The sequence below is a fragment of the Epargyreus clarus genome, unplaced genomic scaffold (genome assembly GCF_041222505.1).
Source record: "Epargyreus clarus isolate Ecla_fem2 unplaced genomic scaffold, WU_Ecla_fem_2.2 ptg000002l, whole genome shotgun sequence".
Classification (NCBI taxonomy): domain Eukaryota; kingdom Metazoa; phylum Arthropoda; class Insecta; order Lepidoptera; family Hesperiidae; genus Epargyreus; species Epargyreus clarus.
Genome location: NW_027332210.1, coordinates 8,513,881 through 8,539,220, shown reverse-complemented (window position 1 = coordinate 8,539,220; position 25,340 = coordinate 8,513,881). Strand labels below are relative to the sequence as shown.

The 25,340-nt window shown below is 35.0% G+C and overlaps 1 protein-coding gene across 1 annotated transcript; it reads left to right on the top strand.

Moving 5' to 3' along the window:
- The first annotated feature begins 2,876 nt into the window (after positions 1-2,876).
- Positions 2,877-25,214, top strand: Zip99C (Zinc transporter Zip99C). The gene is made up of 8 exons (XM_073079653.1): positions 2,877-3,429; positions 15,365-15,478; positions 19,034-19,315; positions 19,838-19,983; positions 20,468-20,588; positions 21,220-21,305; positions 21,753-21,822; positions 22,450-25,214. The coding sequence occupies exons 1-8, from the start codon at positions 3,246-3,248 to the stop codon at positions 22,623-22,625; spliced, it is 1,179 nt and encodes a 392-aa protein (XP_072935754.1). The 5' UTR covers positions 2,877-3,245; the 3' UTR covers positions 22,626-25,214.
- Positions 25,215-25,340: the final 126 nt, after the last annotated feature.

Genomic DNA, 25,340 nt, shown 5'->3' with positions numbered 1-25,340 from the left:
TAGACTGATGTGTACTACTCGTTAAAATGATTATAAAACTCATAATTTCACGCAGGAAGTGTATGAAAATGCATGTTTACGGTAATATAGGGAAATAATAATTTATTGTGTGTGAAAGTGTGTAGGTCTGGTCTTAAAATTATGATAGAAAGAAAGTATACATCTTATTATAATATTTTTAGTTTTAGTAATAGATAACAAAAACATATACTAGGAATAGGAATTATATTGGCATGTCAGTACCTACAACTTTCAGCATAGTGTATGGGTGTAACTAAGAGGTTGGCAGAATCTGGTGATTCCCTCGAAATCTCAGGTAGCGTTTAATAAGGATGGTTAAAAGAATTTCGGGCATTTTACATCCTTCTTTCTTACTATATTAATATTTCCATAGGACTCACTGATAATAAAATTATATTTACTTATAAATATTATTACTTAAAAATCGAGGAGGATCTTTAAGAAACCTTTATTTACACCAATGGAACAATGTGGCACTGATGGGTTCCGGTGTGTCGAGTTAAGACGCTTTCTATACTCAGCCCTACACTAAGATTCACGATGTCGTGGTTGCCATGGACACATTTATTTATTTATTTATCATTTGGTTACACCAACAAATTGAACACTTATACATTGTCTAGACATATCACATTAAACTTAAATATAAGTGTCACCTCAATTACAGGTGTAAACTAGATTCTGAAAGCAACTACGTACTAAACATTAAATAAAATGATTGACAATAAAAAAAAATATATAGAATACGATAGGAACAATATCCACATAACCACGAGTACGCAATTACCCAGAACAGATATCTAAATTGACCTTAGAATCTCATATGCAGCAAGACAGCAAGACAAATTTGCAGGTGCGGTGGATAAATAACTTTGTACGTATGTCCTAAATTGAATATTTTATTCGCCATCGACAACATCCTTGACTATTATTAGTATATCATAGATTGATACTACGATTCCTCGAGAAAAAAATTGAGGCGTAATAGGTTTTTTGTTTATAATATAGGAGTAGCAGACGAGCATGCAGTCCACCAGATGGTAAGTGGTTACTGCCGCCCATGGACATCTGTAATCAACCCCAGATAGGATTAGATATTCCTAGCTGATGTCGGCCACAAATACGTCGCTACCACTGAGGACTAAGCTGGAACGCCTCCGAAAAGTCTCCCTTACCACGGACTTCAAACCAGAACACAACAGAGCTTAACATAGCTGTTATGAGGCAGAAATATCTGTAGCGGTGGTGTCGACAGAGTCGAACCACAAAGGGTCCTTCATCGCAGCTACATAAAAGGGTTGTACAATTATAGTAACAAAATAAATGTAGCCACAATAGTTAGCTAATCGTTTAGCATATTAGGTACAGCTTTCGCTAATCCTGAATAAAATGTTCTATATATGAACAAACGGTTCCCATTATTTTTTTATTCGCTCCTATGTAATTTACGATACGCCTTACAATAACAAATATCAATTAGTAAGGTTCAATTCATTGACGCATGTTAGCTTGGAATTCAATTTGATGATTTGAGAACCTACACACATTTAGTACACAATTTAATTTCTAGATGGTGACACTATCGCATGTTCTTGTAAGAGCGTTTTCACATTATCCGATCCGATATCGGTATCGGACGCCGATACGATATCGGGGTAAGTAAAATGTATGAAACATGTACCTGCCTTTCACATTGTCCGTTCCGATATCGGATATCGGAGCCGACAGCGATATGCTGGCGACACCATCGGACGCCCGTGAGCCGTCGGGCGATAATGTTTGTATGTGTGCTCTACGTGTATCTAAATTGTCTATGTGTGCGTAGAGCCCGATGCGCGGCGGCCATTTTGAGCTGTTTTGATACTGTTTGTGAGATGAATTAGCAAATAATTGAATGTGGATTCACTCATACGAAAGTAATTAAAAAACTTTCTAGGTGCGTGTTGTAGCTTGCTAAAAATAGTGTAAAATGCTCCCTCTGAATATCTAGCTTCCCCAATAGGATGTATCCAATACTGTCTGTGAACAGATCTTTTTTTGCGTCTCAAATATAAGAGATACAGCAAATAAAGTTTTCTATTATAGTCTGCCATGATGACCTGTCATGACATGAAAATAGCACATGGTGTCGGCTATCGTCGTCCGACACCGATATCGGATCGGATAATCTGAAAACGCTCTTATACGAACATGAAACGAAGTAAAATGCTACATCATGGCAACTCCTGTTTCTATAACATAGCAAGATAGTCCGTGAGAGTATAATAAAAATAATGTTCCATAGCAACAAGAACAGTGGTATAACCCGTAGAGAATTCCGGGTTTGATAACCGCGCAAAAACGATGCATTTTGATTTCATGTGACTCTGATTATTTCAGTATACTTGTGTCTTACTAGCTCCCATAAGACAAGGAATTCTGATGAGGGGCTTTGTCTGTAAAAAATCTAAATAGCTATAGACAGACTTGAATGAGTAATTAAAAACATAACAAATACTTCTTATAAAATAGCTCATACAAATTAAAACAACTTTATTCGTAATTCTTTCGTCTTAACAAATGTGATTATAATAAACCTGACAACCCTGGAGTAAATAACTAATGTAAGTGACACCCCTACTTGAAATGACGTATAAAGCAAGTGTTGCTCTCTTACAAACATGGTTGGCGTTGGTTGGATTACCACAATCTTTGAAAACTTAAATTTTACATGTTTCTGTATATTTAGTTATAAAACATTAAATAGATATAATAAGAATACTTACAAAAAATATGAATAATTAGTTTAAAAGATACTGAGCATGGAAACACTGTTTCAAAGAAAACAAACAATATTTTTAATCTCTTCTTCGTTTCAATTCATTCATTCGTCATTTTCTACATTGCAAGTCGTCATTGCAGCTGTGTTGTCGTGTTGTGTTTTATGTAATTCATGAGCGGTGCGCAATATATCGCAGTTGAAGATGAAATAAAGTCGTTTAGCAGTCAAATATTTTTAAGTGTGAGAGCAGGATTGAGATACTGTAATCTGCAATCTGTGAAGATAAAAACTTTTCACGAACGGACGCGCTCAATCTCAGTGCAGATTAGTTCGTCTGGGCGGCTGATGTTCTTATTTAATTTTAAAATAATGAAATAAAATATCATTCCTAGTAAGGACTTTATCTATACTAACGGAAAAAAGAACTGGCTGGTGTTAAAAAGTAAACTATAAAAAAATAAACATGGAAACATCCGGAAGTACGATAGTGGCGGGAATTTTTCCAGAATATTTTTATGGAATTATGGACGAATTAGATGAACACCCGTGGTTGTTTGCGGCTTTGGCATCTGTTTTAGTCGGTCTTAGTGGAATCCTACCGCTGCTGATCATCCCGATAGACGAAACAGCTACTTTTAAAGACGGAGGTAAGTGCATCTTTGTGTGGAACTATTTATAATTTTGTCGTCACATTTCGGTAAAAGTAGATCGTCCATGTGTTTCTTTGTTTAAAGTATATTGAACAGTATTTTGTCAAAACAATACGCGCAATTTATCTTAAATTGTTGTCAACGTTCCTTTGTTTACTTTTATTTTCCGTCGTCACAAACATGAACTGTTTAAATCTTCAATTTCGTTTTTTGTTCGATCTATTGTTCGCATTATTTTCTTAAATTAATATCAGCAAGGAATAACCTAAGTTATCATTTAATAAGCAATGTTCATGTTTCATACATATTTATGTTAAATTATTATCACTCACTTATTAATGTTATTATTATATTTGCAATAAAATTATGCTGGATATTCTTGAGATGTACCAACTAAGACCATTGCTAGAACTCAGTAAAGATCATCGAAATTGTAGATTTAAATTAGAATTTTTTTATTATATTAATATTTATTTTTTGTAACAAAGAATATTTCATAAACTACCATATAATCCTTTATTCACCATATAATCTTCAATAATCTTCCAGAGATCAACTTTACTTAGTCCTAAAGCTAATAAGGTTAATTACCAATTTTTTTTATAATGTTGAAGTGCCAAACAAGCAAGCAGTCCATATGATGGTAATTGGTAACTTTTGCGCATGGACATCTGTTATGAACTCTATATGGAACAGTTTAGGAACACCTAAAGTTTATTACAAATGTATTACCACTATTGAAGATTAAGATATTCACCTCGCAGGTCAGGCGGCATCCACTTCCTTTCATAAGAAACTACTTCACCCGAGAAATAGGTACAGCAGTGGTACCCCTTGCCAGAGCTATACACTCACCTACAAAAAAGCTCCGTATTTCAATTATTTTCATCGCCAATATTTTTATTTCATCAAGTAAGGTCCCAAAATAATTATATTTGCTTCAACTTCCCATTTAGGGCTAAATTATTTTTAGATATTTTTATAAATGTTATCTTTTATCAGTACTTTCCTGTTCTAAACTTTTAATGAAGACTTTTGCTTAGTTCTCAGTTCCTATTGTTCAGCATGTAGTTATAGGTCAATCTGGCCCTACCGCCCTATTGTAAAGAATTACAAAAGCATCTTGCTGTATGCATTGAGTTAGAACTCTATAAATATAACAATAAAATACCATCTACTAAATATTATTTATTAAACATTATTACACAAAGAATATTACTGCATAACAGAAAATTATCACACTGACATGAACAAAGAATGTTTCATGTGCAATGGTGACTAAACTATACTACTTCAACTTTGAGAATAAAATTCTTATAGCAAAGGTCATTGCCACCTAATCTTTTGCGGTTTGAATTTTGGCACAGATCTTACAATCTGTGTTAATGTGCATGAATATTGTTTTTTATTACATTCTACCGTCTTCTAGATCTTACTGATGTCTTTAAGAAACATGCTTTGTGACCAATTCTTATGTACTTATATACAAAGAACAATGTATCGAATTTTATCCATTAAGTGCTCTAGTTTTTTTGGTAAAGCTTTTCTGTATGCTCCGAGATGTAGAAATTCAAAAACCCAGCATATTTTTGTATGTTTCTTTAAACTTTTATTTACCATACCAGGTTTATGAGCACATGATATACGATGCCAGGACTCATTCTTATGTAGGCCCACCTTTGTTTATGTGACAAAGAGGAACTCACCTTCTAAACTTAAATATAACACTGTAGCTAAAAAAATTTACATAAATGTCAACTCGTTTCTCTTTTCATATTTAGAAATAATCAAATAACAGAATAATGTTAAGTATATTCTAAATGGATCTAAACTGTACACCTGGGGAGCTCCCCAGCTATACAGCTGTATAACCTAAGACATTACTGTCTATACATTTCCATTTGTCCATCAGCTATAATAATTCATTTTACAAGTTAACTGCGACATTTGGTACTTTTATCTATAATAAAAGACCCACTTGACAAAACTACTGATTTGAATGGTTAAGCGCAACTGACAACTGGTTGAGAAATTATTACGAAAATTGGGTAATCGAGTGCCAACTCTAGACAGATTTCTATTAGATACGAAGATATCTCTTAAATGGTGAACTTATCTATTTCAGTTAGGAAATTTTAAGATAGTTTTTGCCTGCGACTTAGGTGTGCTCTTGTTTACATGAGTTTAAACGTCAGTAAAAATAGTTACATACATTTGAAGCCAAAAGACTCGACAAATATAATAAACTGCCGACGAGGTAGCACTACACCTAATTCTAGCGTGAAGCAGTCCTTGCATTTCGGTGGAATGGTGTGGATGCCGGCCATCTTACATAATTTTGTGGGAACTATCGTCCTCAGAAGTGGCAACGCACAATGATCACGTTTAGGAAGAACCCCTGCTCTATATAGAGTTCGACACAGTCGGCCACGTCGCGTCATGTCCACGTCTGCTGTGACCACATACACTTATGGGCACTGTTTTTCCCCACTAAAAGGTCGCCGTCCGACGACGGCTGTAGAATTCCCGAGGACTAAAGCCAGAAAGGAGATGTTTAGAGAGTAGGCGTCCCTTAAGGATGAGTCCTACACTACCAGGCATCCTCGCGACACTGGTGGTAGTGCATTATGAGCATTCACCCCCTCCCTGTTCGCAGGGAAGTCCCCTTTAAAATCTGGGTGCCAAAAAAACCATCAGGTGGACTGTATGCTCGTTTTTTGCTTCAATCTTACAAAAAATCAGTAGAAATACAATTTCTCGGTTCAATAAATAGGTTAGTACTTGATAATCCATTTATAGAACAGCTGCGTCTACGAGATAAAGGAATCCATTACAGGGTTGAATAGGGTTGAGTGAATAAAGAGATTTACTACTTATCTACGTACCTACAAACCGTCATATATGTATAGTATTCGCATAATATAGAATAATACAATTTGTAGTGATAACAAGTTTATATTATTCATTTTACGCAAAAGTCACGAAACTTTACGTTAAAAACTAACCGTTGTGCTAGTAAATAAAATATCTCTATTTTTGTAAGATACTACATTTATTTGACCTGTGCGAGACGGAGTGAGATAGGTGTCTAAATAATAGGTACAGACTTAGGCATAGACCTGGGTGTTTCTCTCGTCTTTGGGGCCATGGTGACCATGGCATGGCACCACTGCTACACCTGATTCCCTCTTATAACCAGTGTTAAGCGCTGCTGTGTTCTTGTATAAATTCCAATTTAATCTACAATGGTATGAACGCATTTATGACCGACTTCAAGTGGCCTACCAGCAAAGTAGACTGCTTGCTCGTTTGCTGTATTATAAAAAAGAACACAGCAAAATCTGCAATGGAGTTTAGAAAAAATCATATTAATATCTCGTCCTCTCTTTTTATATTGTCCAATGATCGCACTTCATTAATGAACACAGATTGCTCTTGCATAGCACGATGTACGATATGAATATGATACTCGTACATACAGATATGACATTACGCAAACAATGTTGGTAGGAGCGTCGCGCTAATTAATTAAAGATGAGTTGTGTATGACATCTTGAATGTTACATTGTCGTTATTGTATTCGGATATTGTCTGATAGTATTTAAAGACCAGCCGTCAATTATTACAGTCGTTAGGACAAAACATTTTTGTTATAATATCGAAGTGGCAAATGAACATGCAATCCACTTGGTAAGTGGTCACTGTCGCCCATAGCCGTAATCAACCCCAGATAAGATTAGAGACATATCAGAGGTTGGCTACAGATGTGTTGCTACCCCAAAGTACTAATTTGGGACGCCTTAGATGTCCCTTTAAATCTGAACACAGCAGCGCTTAATACTGCTGTTATTAGTCAGAAATAGGTATCGAGGCGGCGACCTCAAGAATTGAATCCATAACCGCAAAAAGGGTTCTACCACTTTAAATTCTAATCTGAGTATTTTTGGATTTTTGATATAAATGAAGAAATCAACTGATTCTTGTATACAACCACATAAAACAGGCTGTAATACCGGATCATATAAAACACCAATAAAAACATCATTAATGCAAAAACTTTGGAGGTCGAAAACCTTGCTCTAAAACCAGAATCAACATAAACATGCTATATTTACTGTTATTATTTTACCATTACAAATTTATTGGCGATATACTGTTTCTTTACTTCCTCAATACAACATTGTACGTGTTTTACCGAGATATTTATGGAATGTTTGCTGCATTGTAGACTAATCATAGCGCACGTGGAAAATCGCATTGTTTTCGTTTTTATGTAATCCATCTCATTTTAAACGGCATTACAAGTAGAATAGGCATATCTGAAACCCATAACAAGTGTTTTTTCCTTTTTTTTTGTAATATAGGAGTAGCAGACGAGCATGCCTTTCACCTAATGGTAAGTGGACACTGCCGCCCATGGACATCTGTAATCAACCCCAGATAGGTTTAGGTATTCCTACCTGAGGTCGGCCATAGGTACGCCGCTACCCCTGAGGACTAAACTGGAACGCCTTGGAAAAGTATGTATCCCTTACCACAATCATCAAACCAGAACAGGGCAGCGCTTAACACTGCTGTTATAATGCAGAAATATGTGTGGCGGTGGTGCCGCCGGAGTCGACACAAAGGGTTCTACCACCTTCAATTAAAGTATATTGAGACCAGGGCTGACTTGGATCAGGATATTTTTAGTCTTAATGCCTTTAGTATGTCTGCAGACGTTTTACTGAACTTTTAAACCAAGTACACAACAGCGCAAATACTATTATAGTTTACTGCAAGCCCTATTTCTGCCTAAAACAGCAGTGTTTCACACTGAAGGGTGTGGTTAGAATCAGACAATTAAAGGCGGCGTTCGTCAGGGGTCTTCACTTAGTCCTTACAAGTAGTAATACATCTGGACGACCTCAGGTATATCTCAAGGTATATCAGGTATACTTCTATATCGTATACAGAAAATCTTAACGTTATTTAGTGACTGACCATTTCATACACATTTTCTCAATATTCCTATTGTGTAGTGCGCAGTAGTCCGTGACGGAATTACCTATTATTCCAATATTACAAAGTGATTGTTTAACCAGATGATCAAATAATAAATTACGCATACGATACTTTTGTTCGTATTCACTACATTTAAATTAAGTAAATACAATCTTAATAACGTAACTTGAAAATTATCTTTTACGAATGATGTAACCCAAGGCTCTTATATGACAGAGTATGGGTTTTGCTTCAAGAATTTTCCCTGGAGCATATTCCAATAGGGTGCTCCAACGCGAATTCGTGGAGGGAAGTACTTATCGTTGACTATTAAATATCGGTCGTTTTAAAAGTATAACGTCTTCTGTTCTATAATATCAGGTTGGACCGATAGCTTAAGATATCCTCTGAAGACGTAATTAAGTAAACAATGTGACTATTTGTACAGGTACTGGACTAATAAATTATATTTATTCGTACATTTAAATATTCATTTTTTTTTTAATATATTTATTCGTACATTTATTCATTTTTTTTTCTTTAAACAATGTGACAAATTCAATTTTTTTTTTTAAATATATTTATTCGTACATTTATTCAATTGGTTAGGTTAGGTTAGGTTTTTTTTTTTTTTTTACTTTAATCCTCCGGCATATAGGGGTTAGGATAGGTTAGGTTTCAAAAAAAAAATTTTTTTTTTTTGAGATTTCTCAAAATCTACCGGTTCGAATCGGATAATAATAAATTGTTTGTCCAGTACCCGTATTAATAATTATAAATTATTCGTACGGTAACCGTTTTAATAATTATAAATTGTTTGTACAGTACCTGTATTGATAGACTCAGCCTTAAGTAAATACACCAATAGCGGTTGCCCATCAACGACCGTTCTTTACGGTGTTTAACGGTCTTTTAACATTTCCATAAGTAGGTACTACATCAAAGACTTTAGTAAATTGTCTTTTTGCCGATACCATAAACGTAATTGAGTAGTATACCCATGGTTATCTTACCTATAACTTTGCAGCTATTGTCAGCTGTAATATCGTCATTTGAATTGCTAATCTTAACAAATTACCGTTACACCCGCAAGTTTTATTTTTATAAATAAGGTTTCCATTATGAATTCCATTTATGTGTATCCGTATATACACCGTTATCTTAGTAATTGTTGGATCACGATGCACGCTGCTAGCCGGCGTCGTGATGTGGAAAGCTATCGATATCCTCTTATCATTGTTTTATAGTTTCGTTCGAACACTGGCGAATTTAGCATGATCTCAAAGAAATTATGCTTTAGCGACATACGAGGAGTTCCTCTATAGTTACCTCACACACACACACACACACACACACACACACACACACACACACACACACACACACATACACACACATAAATAGACCCAGAACAAAATTAAAAATACAATATCATATTCATGATAGTTTGATTAATAACTAGAGATTGATATTTGAATAGAATTCGTACCATAGATATCTACTACTACGTCTTTATTAGTAGTATATCTATGCTTCGTACATTGTCGAATCTCGATCCTTGGTAGGTAAAAATTGGATTGATTATTAATTTAATAATAATGGACGTGGGGAAAAAAGGTGATAGAACCCTTTGTGGTTCGACTCCGGCAGCACCACCGCCACACCTATTTCTACCTCTCTCTTCTTTTCTTTCTTCTATCTCTTCCCAGAAGTCGCAGCGCAGTTTGTAACAAAAGAATATCAGCTCATCATTCCTGTGCAATGTATTCTCGGAGTTGTACAGGAATTTATAAAAAAAACTTACTAAAATTTTATTGTAACAAAACCTAAACAATGGTTACTTAAAATGCCATTCCATCCAATGATGTTTTATACTATAGATAGGTTACATGCCAACTAAACAACTCGAAACTGAGAGAACTGCGAGTGCATTGACACACACATGCTTATTTTCCATTTTACTTGCATATTACTACATAGACAAATATTCCATAAGGGACAGAGCTATTGGAACAATATTATAAAAAAGACAACTAGAGTTTGACATTACGTTTCAAGTTTCATTCATACGTAAATATGACGTAAATTTTGCGTCTCTACTGTGGGTCTTCGCTTGTGGAAGAAATACGTTGTCTCTTTCTTGTCAGTTACGTAATCATGGCGGACAAAACACGAAATATAATAATTTCTCCTAATTTACTTGTGATATGTGATTCCATGAAGCTTTTTTATTTTTTGCACAATTTGTACATTTACGTATTGCACAAGAAGGCATTTTGAGGCTTAGAAGACTAAAATAATGACGTTTAAAGTGTACAGTGACATACGTGTGAATTACTACGCCGCGCGAGAGCGACTGAAGTCGATTTACACTTATTGGTGTATTTTGTATATTTCAAATTTTGCCCGCTAGTAACTTGTCCTTAGTTCATGTCAATGATTTAAGCAAAAAGACAACCAGACGGAATGTATCGTGCCATGTAGGGATATAAATAAAAACAGTGAAACATCGGCGAGTAAACAGGGTCAGTGGGTGAGCTCTGTTTATGAGATATAATGTGCACAGAGGGTTATCAGTGCAAGGGGGAAAACTATGCGGTTCTACTTAAATTGTTCCGGGCACGTGAATGTGGGAGGAATTACGATTAAGAATAAGAATTACTCTGATGTAAAATTGAATCTAATTATTACGAATTACTAAAAAATACGTAATAAATTTGAGCATAGTACCATTAAACTGTATTTTTTATAATTTTGACGTTGTAAATAAAAATGCATTGCACCTGATGGATTACCACGTCTTTCTTTCGTGTTTCCTTATTTTAAGATATTTTTGGCTTAAAAACAATATTTTATTTACGCGTCTCACACCGTAGAAGATCAGAATTAGGAGTTTCAGGCCCAGGTACATACTACAGTAAGAACACTATTTTTTGGTATAACACTTATAGAACTATCTCATTACCCTGTATTATTTAACACGAATATCAATGATATTCCTAAGAAATATACGATACGATGTCGATAATACAATAAATATGTTTAAGCTATCAATATTTATATCTATTAACCTCTTGTTGCTCTTCAATGGAATCAGTTGCCGTAATAAGTTTATCTTACCAATAAATATACCTACACAGTATAACATTTCTTATAAATAAGTTAAAAGAAATCATGAAGCATAAATTGTTAATATTTTATTTAAAATATTCTCTTTTTGAAATAGACAAGACAAGATAAAAGACTTCAATTGTGAAAAACATTACGATATCTACAACGAACATTGTACTGTAAAGAATTTCGTAAATCTATAAAGTTGGCTTAAACCGCGCAAGCACAATAATTGGTACATTAGCATTATCGCCAGCATCCCATCCTTATCAGGCTCTATCAATACGTGAGAGCTCAGGCTTCGATAGCGTCGAGAGTTGATAGTCAACCGTATGACATTGGTATAAGGACGCGATAAGGGTCGCTGGTGACAGACGGACTGACTGACAGTTGACCGATTGTTTGCAGTAGTGAACCCTCATTGTTTTAGCGTACTGTGTATTGTTGTACAGAAAACAGTCTGGACAACAAATATGTACAGTAGAACAGACTGCAATGTTGTTCAAGTGGTAAAAAGAAGCGTTGCAAAATAACAATAAGTTTCTTTTTAGGTAATTGAGAAGCAACTGACCACTACAGTGGTAATTGGTATACATAAAAAGTATTCATGTACAAATCAAAAATAAAAGACAGTCCACTGGATTCCGTGTATTTTTAGTGAAGATAACAAGAAAAATACGTTTACTCTAGGCATCTCCAAAATTCATGCATCTTGTTTCTTATTCATTAGTCCCTTTGAAAAAAAAAGGATTTATTAAGTCTGATGTCACCGCTCGAACTATTCGATCTTCGTTGTTTTTTTCCGAGATTTTTCTAGCTATTAACATTGTATGTGTGCCTTTGTTACCATCTCATGTATAATCAAATCCAAATAGGATGTCAATACTCTCCGTTTTGCCATCTTAAAAGGGGTGCTCGTCTGTACATGGATTTCACTGAGTATTTAGTACTAGATAATCATGTGCATGCTCGTTTGTTTATTCTATCACATGAAAATAGTCGATGGACCTTGAAACTACTTGGTTAACATGTCCTCAATTCACATTATCGACGAATAACGAATACGCAGACTGTCAAATATTTTAACAAGTATCTTGCCCCGTCATCACGACGGTGTATCTTTCAAAATTTAGCATTTCTTAGTCATAATAATCAATATGAATTGGGATCTAATGTCCTACTATATCTGATACATATAGAACATTTCGAAAACGTGTAATTAAAGGATTAATTTCATAGTTTGCTTGCTTTTCTGCCCCAAGTACTCTTCATAACAACAATTCGTTATCATAAGTACACAACTTATCTTTAAATTATATGAGTTTCGATGTTATCACTAAATCACTGCTTTAATTGCTTGTAATCTTATAAACCGATTAATACACACATCGATATCACCTGGTCAATATGGTAGTGATATTAAGGCCTTGATTACATTTACGTAACTAATGTGAATAAAACAGAACTGTTTGTTTGTTTAAAATCTAAATTATGAATTGTTCATGTATAATGTTTTTTTTCTTCATTTTGGAAATGGGAAATTAAATCTCTACTCTAGTGTGTGTACACAAATAGGAGCATGACTTAGCATACTCGTATGCTATATAATGATTAACCTATAGAATGGAACTGCCTCTATCGGAGAGCCGTAGTTGGATTCCCAGACCATTGATTTTGCAAAATTATGTGCATATTAGAAATTACATTATTCTTAGTACTGTTATAGCTTCAGTAGCGATAAAGCAAAACATTAGTTAATCTACAGTCTAAACTCACAGACCTGTGTCTATATCTGCCTTACTACATGACAGTTTAAAAAAAGGTTTTGAAAGGCGTGTGAAATCTACCAATCCACTTGGCCTGCGATAAACCCATCTCAATCTGAAAGGAGATCCGTGCTCAGAATGGTAGAATAATATATTGTTTACGTCAAAGGACTATGAAAGGTCTCGTGTCCTTCCATTACTAATATCCTAAGCATCGTATACGAGTGACTATCGGCGACTTAAGGCCATATTCAGTCCCTTGACTCCATTAAATAAGTTGTTTAGACCGGTTTTAAGTACATTTAATCAAATGTTTTAATTATCAAGATAATACACGTCACATTTGTAAAAGTTCTATTGCGTAAAGGGACAAAGCCCAATAGTTACACGAATTTAGTTATTCTGTATATTAGACGTTCCTGCAATTGAAGCAGTATGATTATTAAAACAAAAATGTATAAATAGAAATGTAATCTATATCACTCACACAATTTATACGGATCCAACAACACTTCATATGTTAAATACCGACAGCCATATCTATACATGCACATGTTCGAAAATCATTATCTTCTGCGTTCTGATATAGTCCGCGCCAAACTGCTAGTCCACTCTGAAATTGTTGCAAACAGGTGTAGTCAAACAATTTACTATGGCGACGCGATTCATTTCCATATTCAGAGCGGACTAGCAGTTTTACGAGGACTATAAAATAATGCATTTTAAATTACCATTTTAAGGTAAACGCGATTTATTTTATTAACATACGATGGAATTAACCATTTCTCAATATGTTTTGGAGATAAGATTATCAATTGTTTATCGGTCAGAAATTGTGAATACGAGGATAAGTTCTTTTATCCTCTCTATTTTTATCTCTGTTTATCGGATAACCTTGCATCTGTCATATAAACATACAATAGGGAATTAAATTATAATGTATGTCTGTGATTAAAATAATAACCTCTCTTTATACCACGCTTTTATTAGCTTGACTATGTATGTATGTAACGGAATCTTTGAACTTGATTATTGCCCACTTTGAACGGACCAATTAATTTAAAATTTTGAACAATTATAGAGAACGATGATAATACACGATTTTAGTAATTTTATCCCATTCTTCTCATCGGGATCGTCAGGAATCAGGATTAACGTTTTTCCTTGTGCCATTTTAGCGTGGTTTTTAGTTTTAAACTATAATTATTTCTTTCCTTTTTGTCTATCTGTGGTCGACTTCTGGTAGGAATCTAATGTTATCTGGGGTTGATTGATGTCCATGCGCGGCAAAGGAATTTCTCCATTTACATTAACGCACAATTTGAAAATTGTATTCCGTCGTATTTAAGAGCGGATATAAATTACATTGTTATATAATTTACATGTATTAGTATGCGATGTATTCTGCCATTGACCTTTGGAATATAATCAGAGTCAATGTCAGGTTACCATATCTACAATTTTATTAGTTTCTAAGCCTATTTTCTCCCACATTTTGAAAGGCACTTGGCAAGCAAAGTGGACTATATCCCATGCCTTTCTTATCCTATAAGAATCTCGCACCCAACAGTGGGACAATAGTAGGTTAAAGATAAGGCTAATAAGTAATAGTGGTTATTAATTCGTGAGTGTCTAAAATGAGGTTGCTTAGTACCTAACGCAGCCGTTGTTAAGCATATTCATTAGAATTAAAATTACCATTGAAATGTCCATTGAAATATTCATAGATAAATTAGTTTCTGCTGGTAGGAGCGCAATGGACATAAATAAATTAAATATTCATCTATTTTTCCATTATTAGAATAAGTAAGAGATATGAGATTTGTCCAAAAATATATTGTAAACATTTATACCCCTTTTTTGTGAGGAAATCCTGCATGGGTTCCTCAAGCGACTGCAGCGAAAGCGATTGCCGGACTCCTACCAACTAAAACCCCACGGTGTTCTTGAGGACGCTATTTGTCGGAACCATGCTAATAGCAATCGTCCGCGTTTCTGAAGGGATAAAAATCTTACGTAACCTAACCTAACCTAAATTTACGCAAATTATATTGTTACTTTTCTTGTTCCAGCGGGTGCAGCAACCCTCAGGATACTGTTAAGCTTCGCGGTAGGCGGTCTCCTGGGCGACGTGTTCCTCCACTTACTGCCTGAAGCGTGGCAACATGACCTCGCGAGCACTAAAGGTAAGTGGAAAGTGTTACTTCACGTTAAAAGGTAAAGGGGGCGTCATACTAAGACGTGTAATAGTGTGTTACCACCATTATGCCTTTCTGCCTTTTCAAAACTGTTGGTTTTAAAAGGTGAAGGAATTACACAAGGCGTTCCTCATTAGTCCTTTAATGTTAGCAATGCAACTTTGGTCAATATTTGGTAAATTGCAATTCTACTTGGTGTTGATTACGCTTGCAATGACACACTGGCACACACACAACACTGGCAATGATCTTTTGAAGGTGGCACCGGCGGCACCACCGCCACACCTATTTCTACCTAATAACAGCAGTGTTAGGCGCTGCTGTGTTCCAGTTTGAAGGGTGTGGTAAGGGAGACAGACTTTTCCGAGGCGTTCCAGCTTAGTCCTCAGGGGTAGCGGCGCATCTGTGGCCGACCTCAGGTAGGAATATCTAATCCTATCTGGGGTTGATTACAGATGTCCATGGGCGGCAGTAGCCACTTACCATCTGAGTGGACTGCGTGCTCGAACTTAACATCTTTGCGCTTTAATCTTACCAGCAGATTACCGATGCAATATTCTATACATTTGATTGGAAACTTAATGTACATTTATATAATATCAGGCATCCGAACTTAGTCCTCAGGAGTAATGCGGCAATTGTGATTGACTACTTTAGTCAAACTTTATTTTGGGAACCAAACTGTACTACATTTACCAAATTTCCGGAAGTAAAGAACAAACAGGTTCTATCAGTGTACACACGTTTTACTATAAACATAAACGTATTTTCCTGTTATGTATCACAGCATAGTAAACACGTTGCATAGAAACAGCGAAGTTTCCTAAACATAGGAAGTGGTCTCATAATCATGGATAGGAAGTAAGAATCTAAACATTTGACAATAGGACTTTGGATGTAACAAAAAATATACAATGTGATTTTTTATGGCGTGTCTAAATGTGAGTAGTAAAAAATGCTTAACTGCTTAAGTCTTGGAACCGGTTTTGATAGACTCCGATGGCACCACCGTCACGACCACTTCTGGCTTATAGCAACAGTGTTACCGCTGTGGTGGTAAGGAAAACCTATTTCTTTGCGGCGTTCCAACACAGTCTTAGAGGTAGCAAAGCATCCATGCCCGACTTCAGTTGGGCCTCCAATTCTATCTGTGATTGAATACCGATGTCCAAGGCCACACTAGCCATCTACCATCGGTTGAATTGCATGCTCGGTTGATACTTTTATAAAAAAAGAAATACGTGTATAAATGCTTACACGCATAATAAATTGAATTATTATATAATGATTGGTATATAATTATCATATGTAACCAATGTATAATAACTATTATTATTATTGTAACGATACGTCAGCGTAACCGTTTCCTTTTCAAAAGTCTTTACGCCAATCCTTACCCTCTTATGGCTTAAAGAAGTTTCACTTCAAAAAGCAGCTCTATTCGACGTCTTAATATCAATTTAAAGAAAAGATATTAGGAATTAAGAATTCTTATTATTCGTAACTTCTTATCAATGAAGTCTTAATTATCTTTCTATGTCATCCACCTTATAATAAGCGCCCATTGTCATTGTAAACTCACGTCAAATGCTAACGTTTTCCTCATTCGCATCTATATAGCATCATAATTAATGCGTAGAGGTTTTGTGTCGCCAATATCGGCCAATTAACATAAATATCAACCTTATTACAACAACGTAGAGTTAGTTTTAATGTATTAATAACCACACATATGATTCACGCGTCGAGGTGTTGGGTTCCAAGCTTGTTGTGCGGTAGACAAAAAATGTAAACAATAAATATGGTTAGTAGAACAGTGATATGTTGTGGTTACTCATCAGATTATGGTTAATTGACAACAGGTTAAGCACGTGCCTTTGACCGCGATTTTATTGTTTGTTGTTATTTTTAACACGAATCTATAAATACATTGGAAGTTTGTCATTACCATTATAATTACCTATGCAATATTAGTGTGCATATATTAGGTATATTTTATCAGTGCTATGAGATAATAAAATGGATTGTAAAAACTGACCGTCTGTTTTCACGACCTAAATTTGGAAACTTCTAAACGATTTCGGGCGTTATTTTTATTTCAAGATGAAAACTATGTCTGGGAATTATTTTACATAGGCTACTTTCTATACTTTTGTAGGGTCCCTATGTCTTGTTTCGAAAAAAACATGGTCTTTTTATACAATAAGTTTTAGTTTAACCGACCGCATTATAAGTACGTAACTCATAAGTCGTAAGCATGACCTCAAAAATCTCGCGAATAAAGCCAGGGGCAATAGATAGTATGTACGTGAGCTATCAACTACCTATAACATAAAAGTGCGACGCATACCTATGCATATTTCGTATGCTAATATTATATTGATTAATGTTGCGAATGTTACTTACCTATTTTTAACACATTGTAGTCATAACATAAGCGTTTATTTGTTTAGCGTGGGAAATTCGTTATCGATTTATTCGTGTTATATTTGAAGGTGGTAGGAGCCTTTGTGGTTCGACTCCGACGGCACCACCGCCACACCTAATTCTACCTAATAACAGCAGAGGTTTGCGCTGCAGTGTTCTGGTTTGAAGGGTGTCCAGTTTAGTCTACAGGGATAGCGTCGCGTCTGTAGCCGAACTCAGGTAGGAATCTAATCCTACCTGGGGTTCGTTACAAATGTCCATGAGAGGTAGTAGCCACTTATCATCAGGTGGACTGCATGCTCGTGTGCGACTCCTAAATTCTCAAAAAACATGCATAACTGTCTCTAAAGGTAATATGTCTCTAAATCAGGGGTCAACAAATTATTTAATGTGGTGGTTAGATTCCGAGCCCACGCTATAAATGTAACTATATTTTACAAGCTTTTATTCATAGTTCAGTACATGCTTAACAGATCTAGTAAAAGTTTGTAACAAACAATTGATAGTTCAAAATTTTGTGAACCTATTAAAGTTAAATATTCAAAGGTATTATATAATATACTATAATTTCTCGTAACCTCTCCGATAATCCTGATGTATTCCGGTTACATAAATAACAAAGCTTGTTGGGTTTTATCATCGTATAAACTAATTAACATGTTTGCTCTGTGAATCCAATTAAACAAGACTTCATGCAATGTTATATCAGGAGCACTTTATAGTATTATCTTTTTATAAGCAAAAAGCAAACGAGTAAGTAGACCACTTGATAGTGAGGGTTCTCTGTTGTCCATGGAGACCTGTAAACAACTTCAGATAGAATAGAGAAGATTCCTGAAGATGGACATACAGATGTGTTGCCACTCGTGATGGCTAAGACGATGGCCACATATTTAAATCAACCGACATCCACACCCTTCCGCCAAATGGTAGTACCTCCCCGATCCAACCATACTGGCTCTACCACCTGTCGTAATTATAAACCAGATACCCTTTATATTATTGTCTGTTTTTAATCTCTTTTTGTAAACGATACGAAAAAAAATGTACAACACTACTATTATAAGACAGACATGGGAAACAAAAGTTATAAAGACCAAAAAATTTTAATTACAGAAGGCGAACACGTTTCAATGAAATGCGGTCTATGGTGTCTATTCGGGATGCTGGTTTTCATCATCGTGGAGAAGTTATTCGCCGCCGCGGAGGACCACGAGGAAGCCGAGGAACCCAAAACCAACGGTTCTATAAAGCAGATAGAAATAGAGGAAATTGAGAAGTTGCTGCAGAAGGAGAGGAAGAATAGGGGGAAAGATCAGGGGGGCATCTGTGCGGGGAACGGTACGGTTACTGCACGAGAGCTGTACGACACGTGTGTGTTTAATAATAATACTAAAGGTTGGTTGTGATTTTAACTTTAGATTTTATAGTGATCGACTGAAGTAAGTTAGGTTATGTTAAGTTATGAATTTGTATTATTGTTCTTGCTTGCATTTTTGTATATATTGTAAATAAGTTGTTTTTTGTAGTATAGTTAGTTAGTTAGTTATGTAATTAGTTCATTTAACGGTTACTAAAATAAATACAAAATCATATAATTTAAGGTTTGTGAATCTGAACGGAAATCATTTTTAAATATTTTATGTTTACACAATATGTGTAGACATTATGTTAGGAATACTTCAGATAAAGGGAAAAAGGAAAAATGTTTATTTAAGTAAATAATAAACACGGTATAAATACCAAAAAGTTTTAGTGTAAATTGTACATAGTGAATATTACATTGAACATATTTCATTTTTTTATAGAATTACAAACTAAATAATAGATTAAATAGACTCAACACTGAAATATACTAACGCATGTAAAAATAGATTATTGCAGCCTTAAATCTGTAAAACTAAATAAACCATTTTCCAGGTGAAGCCACGTGCTGCAGTGCGGCGGTGGCTACCAATGGCGCGGTACGCTGCAACAAGAGCAACCGCTGGATGGGCCGCTGCATACTACGCGAGGCTAGAGAGAAGGCATTGACTGCTACTAAAGAAAAGTCTGATAAGAAAGATGTTAGTACTGTTTATTGTGATAGATAGTAAGTAGGGTAACGAATCTGGAATTTGTTGTGGGTAGACAAACATTACTAGCAAAGTGATCTACGCACGTTATTAATAATAATCTATCTATCCAATGTTTGACATAGAAATATCGAAATTTGTAAATTTTTGTTTACTAAAAATAGGCATATAGGTAATAATAAAACTTGAAATAGTCTTAGAAGGTAGGAAAAACACTAGATAGATTGATAGACTGAAGCTATAAATAAAGATGCCCTCTTTTGTGTAGACTAAAAGTGGTGTATAAATATATCTGAAAAAAGAATTATTGAAAGTCGGTTTATAGATTTCTTTTTCTACCATCTATTCTGCGTCAAACATTACTTATCACGCGAGCGAAGTCAGAGCCAAAGGTCTAAATAAAAATTATTATTCTGTAAAGTTTTCTCCAAAGACAATTAAATAAAACAATATTTAATAACTTTATGCACCCAAGGTGGCGGGCTACCTCAACCTGATGGCGAACTCCATCGACAACTTCACGCACGGGCTCGCCGTGGGCGGCTCCTTCCTCGTGGGCTTCCGCGTCGGCCTGCTCACCACCTTCGCCATCCTCGGTGAGACACTATCAGAACCACTAACATCACCATCGTCATTGCCAATTACTACTAACTACTACCAATGCCACCAACATGACCATCATCACAACGATCTATGTGACCAAATACCACTAACCTGCTGCAAATTCTCTTCATCCACCCAGGGTTGCCTGGTAGAGAATGCCATCAGGCATTATGTTTGCCTTTTTATACATTTATTCTTAGAGGTGATGCAATACATTTTTAAATAAATAAATAACCATCACTGTCACGACCACCACATAGAATAGAAGCTTTCAAATGTAATTATTAAATATAATTCGGAAAATGAAGTTAAATCAATTCTTTCGTTATATTAAAATAAATAGTTTAAATTAAAGTACAAATTACATCTTTTTCTTTGAGTTGACACAAGCCTAACCTAGTGCGTTGTACTATTATCGCAGTCCCGGCAAAGGGCGTCCAGAGGAACACCGTGGGGTTTTCGCCGGTAAGAGTCCGGCATATCCTCCCTGCCGCGGGGGCAGCTGAGAACAGCAGATTTTTATGCTAAACGTTATTCTAAAGTAAAGCTGTACCCAACAGTGCTACAGTAATAAGCTTGTAATAATATAACAATAACAATAAATTAAAATTGTATATGTTTCAGTCCACGAGATTCCGCACGAGGTGGGAGACTTCGCTATCCTACTAAAAAGTGGCTTCTCGCGCTGGGAGGCAGCTAAAGCACAATTGGTTAGTTTTTTTATAATATAGGAGTAGCAGACGAGCATGTAATTCACTTGATGATAAGTGGCTACTGCCGCCCGTGGACATCAGTAATCAACCCCAGATAGGATTAGAGGCCTGAGGTCGGCCACAGATTCGCCGCTACCCCTGATGACTAAGCTGGAACGCCTCGGAAAAGTATATCTCCCTTACCACACCCTTCTAACCAAAACACAGTAGCGCTTAACACTGCTGTTATTAAGTAGAAATAGGTGTGGCGGTGGTGACGCCGAAGTCCAACCACAAAGGGTTCTACCACCTTCAGATAGTGTTATATTTATCGCATTTAACTCCCTTGTCTATGGACCGCGAAACATATGCCCCGCTAGATACATCTATACTATTGAATTCAAATTCAAACAAATTTTTAATACAATTTGCAGTTTTTTTAATCGATTTTTTTTTATTATTCAGGCGACCGCATCAGCTGGGCTGATAGGCGCAATGACAGCAGTCATTTGCAGTGGAGCGAGAAATGCTATTGGTAAAAATATTGTAGTTTAAAGACCGCTCCACATTCTCGCGAGAACGCGAGAAAAGCACGAGAACCGAGAATGTGGAGCCTATACTAAATGGGTTTTCCTCGCGTTCTTGCGAGATTCTCGTGAGAATGTGGAGCGGGCTTAACTGTCACATTTTTATTTCATTTTTTGTAATTGGTTTCTAAGTACTTTTTCTATACTTCTAGTCGTTAGTTACGAGTTAAATATCAATAAATTATACTTTTTATCTAAAACAACTATTTAAAGATTTAACAAATGTATCAAATTTATAGATCTATGGCTTACAAAGGTAGAGTCCGCGCGGAACTTCGAACCCGCTCTGAATATAGAAACGAGTCGCGTCGCAACAGTATATTCAGTATTCGTCCTGCTAATCTCTACCATATGGTAGAGATTAGCAGGACGAAGACAGCGCGGGACCCCCTAGACATCGCGCAGTTAGTGTGCCCTTACCGTTGCTACGGAGTATATGCTTCTAGTTGTGTTCGACCGCATTGGTTCTCTGATTACACATGCGCGCAACAACTTCAGAGCGGACTAGAAGTTTGTCGCGGACTATAGGTACATGCATATTTAATACTCAATATGTTTTTTGTTTAAAATTTCAGAAGCCAAAACGTCCTGGATAGCGCCCTTCACAGCGGGCGGATTCCTACACATCGCCCTAGTCACCGTACTCCCGGATCTCCTGAGGGAACAAGACCGCTGGGAGTCCCTTAAACACCTCGCTGCCCTTCTAGCCGGCATCGCGCTCATGGCTCTCATGACACATTACTTCGGCTGAGGGCCTGTGAGGACCCTTAGTGGTACCACCGTGATACCACCGCTAAACCTAAATAAAATGTTAAGAGACTAGAGGTAGGACATCAATGTTTCACTGTGCTGCTACATAAGCCTCATAACAAGTGTTAATACTGTGTTTTTAAGTTAAAGTAGAAAAGTTTCGGGATATCTGTTTCGGAAGGGCTTCAGAAAACGAACGATAAATGTAAAAGCTAAACTACTACATACACAAAATCTGTGTTATCCGATGTTTCGGCTGTATTGCTTTTTTTTTTCGCCTATACATAAAAGATTTTTTTTAAATGCACCTTGTAAAATTCTAAATTAAGTAAATCGTCTGTTAACTTTTACAAAAAATCTGAACTTGAAAGGAATTAAATTTTCTTTTGCATCTATTACAATAGCAATACCATTTAAATGGCAGTTAATATGAATTTAGCGATTAAATTTCACTGAAATATCGATTTCTTTAATATTTTGCATTCAATTAAAAAGTAGACACCATGTATACGCAAAATAAACCAAAACATGAAACTAATATAGAAACTACCAAAGATTTCAAATAATGTTAGGTTTTTTTTTCCTTAAATTTCCGAGCTTAAGTTCATTTAAATGTAACAGATAATGTATCATTTATATATCGTAAAATTTGATTCAGAAAGTCAGATTAAGTCTCTCGCTCATGTAACATAAAGAATAAACGAGATAAAAAATTTGAAGTGTCGCAATTTTGAATTAAAAATTTTATTGAAGTAAATACACATCACTTGAATATATAAAAAATATGAACGGTTTAGGGGTGTTAGTCCTTCAGGATTTCTTTGATGGCAGATGGGTTGCAGTACCCACTTAAATGCAGCATCATTGCTACTTTTATTGCACTAAATTTCTATTGTAAATGAGATTCATATAATTATGTACGGAGATCGTCATTTTTAGATTATCATTATTCATTGTTATATTCGTAATAATCGTCCTAAAAAGTTAGTGATTACACGACTTTTTAACGTAAATCGTTTAAAAAGTTAATTATGCTGTAAAACTAACTATAATAAAATTTGAACTTGAAATGTAAAATAGTTAATTAAGTTTTAGTCAAGAAATACTATTTTACTTATGACGAGATTTGATTTATTATAAAGAAGAATAAAAAATTTAAACTTAATACAAAGTCTTGATATCTAAAGGTTTTGGCATCAACAACTACATTTTCAGATCATTTCTATCAAAACTTACTAATATATTTTAGTAAGTCTTACAGACATGTAGTTTTGAACGCATTATCGTATATTCGTTTTAACTTAACCCAAAAATATATTTTTAGTAAGTTAGTAACAATATATCACTTGGCTATTTTTGATACGATTGAATTACTTGTCTGCAATGAACAGTCAAAAGTATTATAGTTGTTTAGTTAAGGTTTGTTTTAGTATAAGGTGCTTAATAAGTTAAGAAAATTATGGCCAGGGATGAAGAATCCAAATAGATTTCTAATAGGTTTAATATTAGTCTATGTCGGTAGAAGTCGTGGGTAATACACTGCTTTCAGATTGGTTAAGTCGCTAAGACAAGCGGGAAAAACATGATGATAATGATGAATTTCCTATATTATAGTGTTGATTGCTATTTACACAGAAGTTTACAAGAAAGTATGCCTTTATATTTATCGCTGAATGAGATCGAACCCGGAAACTTAAGTGTCAAATTGTGTGAACCGTGAGCCATGTGGATCATCATAATAAAGACTTTTTGGTGTAACACCAATCAATAATCATTGTCCTATTAGAAAACTATTTGATACCTTCGTCTACTTTTATAACGTAAGAAAAATATAAATCTTTTTAAGAAACATCATGCAGTTATATTTATATAATTTTCCTAAAATATAGTCATTTGATTGAATAGATCTAGTCTTATGTCCAGTGTTTGTGTGATATTCTACACAAATTGAGTTATCCGTGGTTTATAATGATTACAAACTGATGTGTAGATAAATTCCAGTCCTGGGTATTTTAGATACACAATTGCTAGTACAGAAACACCCAAAATACTACAAGTTATTTTCAGATTTTTGAACTTTATACTTTCAGAATGGTCTACTATTTGTTAATAAGTACTTTTATTTTGTATGTAAAACAAAGTTATTTTACAACTATTTGTTTTATATTATTGAGTGCACACCACACACGCTTTAAGCGTTTTATATTTATCACTATAATCAAGGATAAAACATGTAAATGTTAAACTTTGTAATCTTCGAATATATTAATGCCTGTTATTTTTAATCAATATATAATCTTTTGCTTGTCAAAGATCAATTTGTGTAGAAATTTCGGTCTTTGGGAAACAAAATTTGGATAGGTTGATTATTAATAATGTGCTTAAGTCAATCATGTATTAGAATAGTTACATTATGAGTTTTAAAAGTGTGATAAAAGCATGTTTTAAGTATTTACCTAATAAGTTATATAAGCATATAAAAATATGCTTGTATATCACAATTGGTGTCAGTGAAGTGATTTTTTTTATCAAAGGAGAAGAGATAAGGTCAATTCAGTAATTTAGTTCTCCACTTGACCCCCGTGAAAATTATCAACTATACAATGACATAATTACATATATATAAATCATATTATAATTAAATAAATTGAAGGAAATTATTCTATGTACGTATTTACTTTTATACGTATGGTAATTTGTAAAAAATATGGATCAT

Excerpts from the sequence above, each read along its gene's own strand:
- Zip99C (XM_073079653.1), top strand. The coding sequence starts at position 3,246 with ATGGAAACATCCGGAAGTACGATAGTGGCGGGAATTTTTCCAGAATAT. Across the intron at positions 3,430-15,364 it reads AGCTACTTTTAAAGACGGAG|CGGGTGCAGCAACCCTCAGG; the intron begins GTAAGTGCATCT and ends TTCTTGTTCCAG. Across the intron at positions 15,479-19,033 it reads TGACCTCGCGAGCACTAAAG|AAGGCGAACACGTTTCAATG; the intron begins GTAAGTGGAAAG and ends TTTTAATTACAG.